Raw genomic sequence first — 10,801 nt, 5'->3', positions numbered from 1 at the left:
AACTTGTTGATGACGAAGGTGAAATTTCAACTTCTTCTAACTCTCGTTTAATTGAATCCCGTACTCTTAGGATTATTTTGAGTCGTTCTAACCTAATCTATAACCTATAAATATAGACCAACAATTTAGGACGGACCATTACGATTAAATAAAATCTTTCTTCTTAACTAATCAATTTTGTTCATAATCTCTACGTATTTCCTTTCCATTAATCTTTTTTAAACCATACAAGATATTATATAACATAGAACTTATGGATCTTAAGAGTCAAGTCGTTTGTTCTTCTCGAGGATTAAAATATCATTTTTAATTGTTCTCGAAAGTTTAATTTTATGAATATGTTAATAAAACACTATATCAACGAGATACTCGTGTCCATGATTCATATTGAGTACATTATAATTAAATTTACTATAACTCATCAATTTCAGGTTTTGGGTCGACTAACTAGTGAGTCAATACGGTATTTGACCAGAACGTCTTGTGCTCGAGCTTATGGATGTTCATTTTCTTCTCGTTAATATCGATTTTCACAAATCTTCTACTTATGGGTGTACACGGATTGAGTTGGGTAGAAATTTTGGACATTCGATTTTTCAGGTTAACTCGATTGATGACCTAAATAGAGTTTACTACCTAACCCGAAAAATTTCGAGTTGGGTTGGGTTATCTTCTCACAATAAATGTTACATTGATAACCAAAGTCGCATAAAATTCAAATATCAAATATTTACAAGTCACGACACATTACTAACATTTGATACAAATATCAAATATTCTTAATCTTCATAACAATCTTAAAAGTCGGGTTTGATTACATTGGATTGTGAACCCTATTTTCGGGTTGGTTGGGTTGACTCGACCAAAAACGTTTCAAGCCGCAAACCAAACCGAATTTTTTGACTTTTCAAAAATTCAACCGAATCCAAATCAGAAAAAGAAATCTGACAATTGGGTCGGGTAGTAGGGTTGCTCAGATCGTCAAGTCATATAAATACACCGATTTCTACCATTTGTTGTATAAATATATCAACATATTGAGGATGTTTCAGCCGTGGATTCTTACGAGATCAAATTAACTTTAGAATCATTCAATTCTTTATTAAATATCATATAAATAGAGCCATACGAATAACCAAAAACAGGAAGAGTAAATAGACATTTATGGTCAAATGATCGAGAAACATGGTTATTTTCTCCCATTGATCATCTTATTCGATAGAAGAACTTCGTTAATAACTCGATCCAAATGTGTGCACGACGAACCACCAATCTTGCAAGCCTCCTCGGCCTTCCTCTTCCACTCCTTAGCATTTTTCTTCATGGTTTCACCCTTTTCCCCTTCCATCAACTCTCTCACAAGCTTCTCGACTTCATCTCTCTTCACATTGTTATCAATCTCCATCCCGTTTCCCCACTCGGTATTACAATAGCGACAATTCGTCTGTTGCTCAGCAAAAAATGGCCATGAAATCATCGGTACACCGCTCACAATACTTTCCATCGTCGAGTTCCATCCACTATGTGTCAAAAACGCTCCAATCGAACCATGCTTCAAAACCTCCTCTTGGTTACACCAATGAGCCAACATACCTCTTTCTCTTGTCTCTTCCAAGAACTCTAGCGGCAACATCGCTGATTTCCCTTCCACAAGATCAGGTCTTGTAATCCACAAGAACGGCTTCTTGCTATTTGCAAGTCCCCATGCAAACTCAATCAGTTGCTCTTCGTTCATCACCGTGATACTTCCAAAGTTCACGTACAACACGGAGTTGGGTTCCTTGGAATTCAGCCATTCGACACACTCAGATTGCTCGTTCCATAGATTCGAACGGATATCCTTGACTTTCTCGTCCTCAATCAGCTCGGAAACCAAGGAATTGATTGGACCAATTGGGTAAATGGGAGGAAGCTTGGAAGAAAGTGATTCCAACACGTGATGCTCAAGTGAATCAAATGTGTTTATAATTATTGCATCAGCTTTAGGGAGAGCATCACATTGTTCAATGAAAAAGTTGAGCATTATGTCATTTTCATCGGTTGTTCTAATGAAACTTGGGATATCTCTTAGACGAATTCTTTCCATCGGTGGAATCCATTCGATCGTTGTTTCTAGATCTCCGTTTATCATAAAGTTTTTATCTGTAAAAAGAATATTCCAAAAAAAAAAAAAATCAAAGAATAAATAAGGATATCAATTTTTAAGAGCCGTAGATAGAGATATTCATTTAGCCTATAAAAATTATGGCTGAGAATGAAAGAGAATCCCGAGAGAGAATCCTTATCAACAAAATGAGACTTGGGATATTAATTATATTCCTTTTTCCATCTCGAACTCCGACCCATCTTCGCTTATGTGTGTATATATATATATAGGTAAAGAAATAAAGAGATAACAAAAATTAAGTGTGAAATATTATTAATATTAAAATTTAAGTTTATAGAAATTATTTTAAACTCAAATATTATTAGATTTGTTATGATATTTTACATTTTAAACTAGAGTTTATGCTCAAAATGGACAATATTATACTATTGTGGAGAGTCGTGTTCATCAAAAAAATGGTATCAGAGTCATACCCTAAACTTCCTCGTACCAATAGATTGGTAAATTCTCAAATGTCGAACAAAGGATTCCAAAAGAAAACAAGTCAAGTCTCTTCGAAGGCATAGTAAAAAATAACTAAAACTCCAAAAGGATTCGAACCTCGATTAAGGGGAGGCATACTTTGTTCGAGGGGAGGTGTTGGATGATGAAAATCCCACGTCGGCTAATTTAGGGAATGATCATGGGTTTATAATCAAATAATACTCTCTCCATTGGTAAAGTCGAAAGCAAAGTTACGAGAGTTTATACTCAAAGTAGACAATATCATACGAAAAAAAAAAAGACAAGTTGGGTTCAAAAAAATGGTAGATGTTAATGAATAAAATTTTAACCAAAAGAGGATGTTGATACCTTTAAGAGGCACAATGCCCTGTTCAACGAGCTTTCTATACTGCATATATCCAAGGCACCCACAAGCACTCGCCGTCCAAAAAATGGCGATGGGGATCCCAAACTGACGTGCAGCCAAGACGGTGAAAGTCATGACACCATCACCAACAACACAAGACACAGGCGGCATATGGCTTGAATTGATCTCTGAAATCAGGCTGCAAAGTGGAGCCAAGCAATTGCGGGAGGTGGAGTAGCAAAGCGATGGCACATCTTGTGTGGCGTCCTTCACCTCGGACGTCGGCAGCCCGTCCGGGATGGTTCTGAACTGAAAGTCAGGCAAGCCATCGAGGGAGTTGGGGCCTCTGGCTTTGAGGTGCCGCTTGTGGTTGTATTCTGTGTTGACGAAGGTTATGTGGAAGCCTTTGTTGTGGAGGAGCTTTGCTAGCTTTAGCATCGGACTTATGTGGCCTTGTGCTGGATATGGGATGAAAATGGCATGAGGTTTCTCTGCCTTGTAAAGCGAACCCATTGCTATCTTTCTTTTGGGTTTGCTCTCTCTATCTCTTAGGGGTGCGTTCTTTTATAGAACGAGGAAATGGGTTCACGTGGAATCGAGAAATTTTTTAGAAATGATTTGAAGAGTCAACTACAATGAACGGATCATTTTGTGTCAAACCTCACATCAATTGGAGGGGAGAACGAAACATTTTTTTTATAAGGGTGTGGAAATCTCTCCTAGTAGACGCGTTTTAAAATTGTGAGGCTGACGGCGATACGTAATGGGCCAAAGTAGACAATATCTACTAGTAGTGGGCTTGAACCGTTACAAATGGTATCGGAGTTGAAAACGACAATATGTCAGCGAGGATATTGGCATTTAGGGGTGTGGATTGTGAGAATCCACACTGATTGGAGAGAGGAACGAAATGTTTATTATGAGGGCATGGAAACCTTTTCCTAGTAGACGCATTATAAAAACGTGAGGTAACGGTGATACGTAACAAGCCAAAACGAACAATATCTACTAGTGATGAGCTTGAACGGTTATAAATGATATCAGGACCAGACACCGGGCGATGTGCCAACGAAGAAGCTCAACCCCTAAAAGGGTAGATTGTGAGATCTCACACCAATTGGAGAAGGGAACAAAACATTACTATATCAACAACGAGCCAAAGTGGACAATATATATTAGTGGTAATTAGGCCTAGGTTGTTACAAATGGTATCAGAGTCAAACATCAAACAGTGTACCCGCAAGAACGCTAGCCCACAAGGAGTGGATTGTGAGATCTCACACGATTTGAAGAAGGGAACAAAATATTACTTATGAGGGTGTGAAAACCTTTCCTTAGTAGACGGTGATATGTAACGGACCAAAACGGACAATATCTACTAGCGGTGAGCTTGAACTGTTACAAATGGTATCAAAACCAAACATCGAGCGGTATGCGAGTGAAGACGCTGGACCCCTAAAAAGGTGGATTATAAGATCTCACACCAGTTGGAAGGTGGAACAAAACATTTCTCACGAGAGCGTGAAAACTTTTTCCTAGTAAACACATTTTAAAGCTGTAAAGCTAAGGCGGACGGCAACGCGTAATAGCTCGGTGGGTTTAGATTCATAGGTTGTAAACCAACAATATAGCGGCATTATTATTGAATAGTTTATTATTTTGGCTATAATTGAAGTGTGAAATTACATGTTGAGAGTTGATTTTGTTGGTTTGCTATGGAAGGGTGTTAGGGTAAAATTGTAAATTTGATAAATACGACCAAGACAGATCATTGACAAATCATTGTAGACCATATGGCTCGTCTCTTGGAACAATAAAGAAAACAAGCCAAAAAACATGTGGACATTTTTTAGAAAATGACAAAAAATTCTATTTAAAGAAATTTATGTTCTAAATAATTACAAAAATCTTTTTATACCAATAATTGAAATATTGTGGTTGTGTAAGTCCGTGTTCGGTCCGCAACTTGAAGTTAGTCGTGTCAAGTAAAATATCATAGCTTGAATATTCATTAGAGTCGGGAAATGCAAACACATTCGTAAAAATATCATGACATGGCTTGGGCTTTCCTTTCAAGTCCGTGTAGGGTTGAATGTGTAGTACTTCCTACGCACTGTCCACGCATGCATGGACCCATCAGACGGGCTCACGTTGCTAGACACCACAAAGGAAAAGGACCCATATAATATAAATATCGTAAGGTATGCTCAAGTACTAGTCATAATGGAAAAGTATCCCGATGCATATGACACACAAAAATGCATGAGATTCCTAGAGGCAAGTTAAACGTCCATTCATTCGTAACATAATGAGTCTATGAAACATACCTACGTAATTCTTATCATATCTTTCGTACTTAATTTACATGGCAGGGTGTATTGAGGTTTACTCGTCATAGATTACATAATAACATTATAACATAACTTGTAACTTTGTATAGCATAACAGTTATCATCATGACACGTGCAGGGGCCATGAGGCACGCATCATTATACGTCATACAATTCGTCCAACCAAATCAACAGTAGAGTTACTTACTCGAGTAACTTAAGTCAGAGTCGCTAATTTATCTTTGGAGCTAGTTTGAATTTGTCCCTTGACATTCAAATCAACCTATGTAAGTCTCCGACACCGAGTTAGTATACACTGAGCAGCTTAACCTACTCAAACCACGTTTTCATTTTCCGACCCAACAATACGTTTATTTACCGAATATTTCTTAAAATACGCAAACCACGTGGTACTCTCATTTTTCAAGTAAAGGTCGGTAATTTATGTATGGATGAATTTATCTTTGGAGCTAGTCTGAATTTATCCCTTGAAATCCAACTCAACCTATGTAAGTCCCCGACACCGATTAGTACACACTGAGCAGCTTAACCTACTCAAACCACGTTTTCATTTTCCGACCTAACAATACGGTTATTTACTGAATATTTCTTAAAATATTCAAACCACATGTTACTCTCATTTTTCAAGTAAAGGTCGGAAATTTATGTATGGATGATGACATTGTGGTGACGGCGATGAGTCTAAATCGATCTCGATTATTGTATGCCATTGCCGCCCGAGCCATTAGGTTACCCATTGTCCTCGACCTGTTGTCTTCTTCCTTCGTCTTCTGCTACCTACTACAGCCGTACTGTGATTCAACGTTGTCACCAACTTTGTTTTGTTGTTTTTTTTTTTTTTTTTTTAATTTTTTGGCTGCAGCTGTTCTGCCTCCTAATTATTGTCCCTTGGGTAGCGACATGAGAAAAAGGTCTAAAATAGTACAAATTTATATCCTAGCGACACGAGAAAATGTCTAAAATCATAATAATTTATATCGTAAGTGTTGAAAATTGTCACGAATATCTAAGTCGGTAATCTTTTGAATTCATAAATACTTTTGGTACAACCCCGTTTCGATTCATGAATCTAGTTCATTTCTCGTGTTAGTGTCAGTTTGTAATTGCATAGAGGCAATCGGGAGGAATTTTGTTAGACTCTGTAGTGTGAAATTGTGAGAGATACACTTCTAAACACTTTGGGTTATAATGATCGGTTGCCGCTCGTGTACATAGGAGAATTTCTTTTCCTCGGATCAATTAAATTTTTGTGTCTCTTTATTTATTTCTGTTCGTGGGTGTGTGAGTTCTACCAATCTTACTTCCGTTTCCGCTACAACACTACACAATCGAAGAAGCATCGTTTTTTAATCTCACTGCTCGTGACGACTGCCTTCTATTTTCGGTGACCTCCAAAAAATTCTCTTATAATGCATGTAAATAGACAAAATATCTTAGAATGACTCATACCGTGAGGTAGTCTTCACTCTTAATAAACAAGAAATAGGTAACGCGATCATATCACATGGTCCCACAATCATACATTAAAATTATATTAAAATTGACTCACCTAATTTTATATAAAATAATTAAAATTAATTAACCTAATTTCGCATATAATAATCTAATTTTATATAAAATAATTTAAACTAACTACTGGATCCTCCCATGATTATTATTATTATTATTATTTTATTATTATTATTATTATTATTATTATTATAATTATTGGACAGTAGAATAGAATATGAATTATTTTTGAAAGCAGTTAAAAATAATATTTTAATTAGTTTATAAAGAATTATTAGTCAACAGATTCCCATAAGAAAATTAATTTATTTTTTGCTTTATTGTAAAATCATTAATTAAAAATACAAAAGTAATACACATTTAAATAAAGTAGTTTTGGTGCATTAAATAAAAAATTAGAGAAAAATCAATTGTAATCTGCCAGCTGTCAATACAAAAATTTAACTAACAATTATATTAATTTATATACTTATTCATATTCTATTTAAAAATGTTAGTTTATATAAAAAATTTATAATTAAATTCATTAAAATATTAAACTTTTATAATTAATTAATTAATTTTACTGGAAAAAAAAACTATTATTAATTAGTTTTTTAAAATATTATAATTATTATTTATAATATGTTATATTATACCTATTTTAATTTTTTTATTAAAATGAAATGAGTTTGGAGTATCAAACATTTTATATGTTTTTAGTGTAATTCTACATTTTTATAATTTAAATCATATAAAAATGTACCGATGGCTCGACAACTTATTCTCGAGCATCTTTGTTAGTCTTTTCTGATCGACCTCGAGCTTGTTGATTAATTTAATCTCAAATGTGGTGATATCAATGATGACTCATTATTTCAATGAACGGATCACTACCAACCTTTAACGATCAAGACAAACCCTTTTATTTCAAATTCTTTAATTCGGAATGAATCAAGTCTATTTCATCCATTAACAATTGTTACGAAATCACACATTCATCGAGAAAAATTATAGTAGGCAATAGCTGGGTTTTAGCTAAGGGCATGTTCGATGTCACGGTCATGCTTGTTCAAGATGTGTTGTTTGTGGTCACATGTTGAATGTCCCAGTTATGCTTGTACATGACGTGTTGTCTGTGACCGCATGCTCGTTCCAAACCTTTTTTACATGCTTTCATGTTAGATAGGTTTTTACTATTTCATGTTGTGTCAATATAGCGTGTATGACCGTTCATCAAAATCATATCTACACCAACAATGGCTAAAATGCCCCAAAATGTACTACAGGGAGACGTGACTAGTTGTACATTCTTCTTACCTGGGTTATATGCTATCAAGGTCGTTGTTGTTGTCTACTCACTTTTAGCTTATAACATTACTTTCTTTAAATTATTTTCAACGTATTTCCTCGCTCACGTTTTCTAAAATATTTCTCTCAAACGTGACCCGAGACTCGAGCATATGTCGATATTGTCCGCGAAGTCTGAATTTCACACAGCTGACTTGGTCGCTTGGTTAGAACAAATGTTGCACAATCACGGTCTCATTGTCGCAAGAGTGCTATTGTGACACTCGACATGTCGTACCACATACCACGAGAGTCTGTGGATCGTATTCTTCAGCAAACTGTAGGGGAGACAAGCCACCATTGCCCCTCGTGACCCCTCCAATTGACATAGGGTGTGCTTCATTCCATGCATTTGCACCGGGATCGTACCGCCAGACACATCTCATGGCCGAAGCACAACCACAAAATGGAGTCCCATCACTTGATATTTAAAATTTTAAAGTCCAGCCACCCTACAACTAGTATAGTATAATATGTAACTTCTCTTCTTTCGTCCGTCCACGAAACTATAAAAGTAGAGAAATGGGTGGCTATCTAGTAAGAATCATTTTGGTTATAATTAGTCAATGCGGGACTCCCTCCCAACAATCCTCCCCTCGAACAAAGTAAATCATAGAGTCTCTCCTGAGGTCTATGTAGCCCTCGAACAATCTCCCCTTGATTGAGGCTCGACTCCTTTCTTTATAACCCTCGAACAAAGTACACCCTTTATTCGACACTTGAGTCACTCGACACTTGAGTATTCTATTGACATGACTAAGTTAAGGGCATGGTTCTGATACTATGTTAGAAATCACGAACCTCCACAATGGTATGATATTGTCTACTTTGAGCATAAACTATTAAGACTCAATGTAATGTGGAAACTCTAGCTAGAATCAACGGATAAGATATCTCATCACGAAAGCGGGAAATTAGTGTCTGGTTTTCCTCCCAATAATTAAACATCAATTTATCCTTTTGCAAGTTTCAACAGCAACAAAGTCATCGGGACAGTCCAAAAATATTTAGGCTCGAAATTACATATAATGGAATTAGCTTACAACAGCAGCTTTCAAGCAACTATTGGCATGACACTACATGAGGCTTTGTATGGAAAACGGTGCAAGACTCCATTATGTTGAGACGAAGTAGGGGAACTAGAATTGTTGGGTCCTGAATTAATCCAAGTTACCAATGAGGCGGTGCAAAAGATTAGAGCAAGAATGCACACCTTGCGGATGTAATACGAAGGGGCCCAGAATTTGAGGTGGGTTACATGGTATGAGTAGTGCGCATTCTTGCCCTGGTCTTTTGCCCCTATGAAAGGTGTTCTAAGGTTTGGATGGAAAGGCAAGTTGAGTCCACGCTTTATCGAACCCTTTGACATATTAGATCGGATTGAACCCATTGCGTACAAATTAGTCCTTCCACTGTCCCTCTCTGTGGTGCATACATGTTCATGTGTCCATACTTCGTAAGTATCAGACCAATCTCACACATGTGATAGACTATGAGTCCCTAGAAGTGGCAGAAGACTTGAGTTACGCACCAAAGACATCGCTTTTGTCAAAGCGTTGTGGAGAGGAAGCCACGTGGGAACGGGAGGATGAAATAGGGGAGAAATACCTATGTGATATAGATTAACATAGGTGAAATTAAACGTTGAAACATAGTTTCGAAACAACTATAGAGTAATTAGGAACTTCAACCAAGGACAACCAAGTAAGTGACCTTATTGTTGAAGTTCGATAATTGAATGATGTATGACGGTGTATGCCTTGTGGCCCTTAAATGCACCATATTATTTTATGCTATGCTTATGTGTTCTACGTAATGACATATGATGTTATGTTATGTTTGCATGTGATATCCATTACACCATGTTGTGAAAGAAATGAAGTGTTATGTATGTCATGTTCTGTCTTGCCATGTAAAGCTATGTAATAGATTATGGGATGATTGTCATGTATACATGATGCACATAGGTAATATGTCAATGATAGAAGGAGGAATGAATTATCTTAATGTTATGCTATGAATGTAAACCATGGGACCTTATGTATGTATGTATGTATGTATGTATGTATGTATGTATGTATGTATGTATGTATGTATGTCAAGTGTATTAGGATACTTCCCCGTTATGTTTGGTTAGTACGGACGCATACTATCGATATTTATGTTCAACATGATATCATGTCGGTTTTTTCTTTTCTATGCATCGTGTCTTGTGTTAACGCGTTGTCCCCAACCAAGCTAGACCTAGGGGTATGTATACAAACTCGCCTAATGGGTTCCTGTGCGTGTGCATGGGCAGTATGTGGGAAAGTACCACACATCCAACCCTGCCCGAAACTGGACTACAAACGCTGCTGGAAGCCAAGATAATGTAGTGCATTTGTCGAGCTTTAACAAAAAAAAAAAATAAATAATAAATAAATAAAATAGGAGAAAAAAAAGGAATTATTTTGTAAAACTAATGCGTTTACCGGGAGTCAAACTCGGGTCTATTGCTTGGAAGGCAATTATCCTAACCGTTGGACTACAAACGCTGTTCGAAGCCAAGCTGATGTAGTGCATTTGCCGAGCTTTAACACAAAAAAAAAAAAAATAATAATAATAATAAATAAATAAAAAAATAATAATAATAGGAAAAAAAAAAAAAAAATTTTC

At 36.3% G+C, this 10,801-nt stretch overlaps 1 protein-coding gene and 1 non-coding gene across 2 annotated transcripts; both read right to left on the bottom strand.

The window, feature by feature from the left end:
- Positions 1–727: 727 nt before the first annotated feature.
- Positions 728–3,510, bottom strand: LOC111792572 (7-deoxyloganetin glucosyltransferase-like). Its single transcript, XM_023674080.1, has 3 exons — positions 2,960–3,510; positions 1,206–2,142; positions 728–822 (listed from the first exon to the last, which is right to left on the bottom strand). The coding sequence occupies exons 1-3, from the start codon at positions 3,468–3,470 to the stop codon at positions 798–800; spliced, it is 1,473 nt and encodes a 490-aa protein (XP_023529848.1). The 5' UTR covers positions 3,471–3,510; the 3' UTR covers positions 728–797.
- A 7,098-nt stretch (positions 3,511–10,608) lies between these two features.
- Positions 10,609–10,680, bottom strand: TRNAG-UCC. Its single transcript has one exon. It is a non-coding gene; the product is annotated as a tRNA-Gly (tRNA).
- Positions 10,681–10,801: the final 121 nt, after the last annotated feature.

The sequence above is a fragment of the Cucurbita pepo genome, chromosome LG04, assembly GCF_002806865.2.
Source record: "Cucurbita pepo subsp. pepo cultivar mu-cu-16 chromosome LG04, ASM280686v2, whole genome shotgun sequence".
Taxonomy (NCBI): domain Eukaryota; kingdom Viridiplantae; phylum Streptophyta; class Magnoliopsida; order Cucurbitales; family Cucurbitaceae; genus Cucurbita; species Cucurbita pepo.
This window is presented reverse-complemented; position numbering and strand designations above follow the sequence as displayed.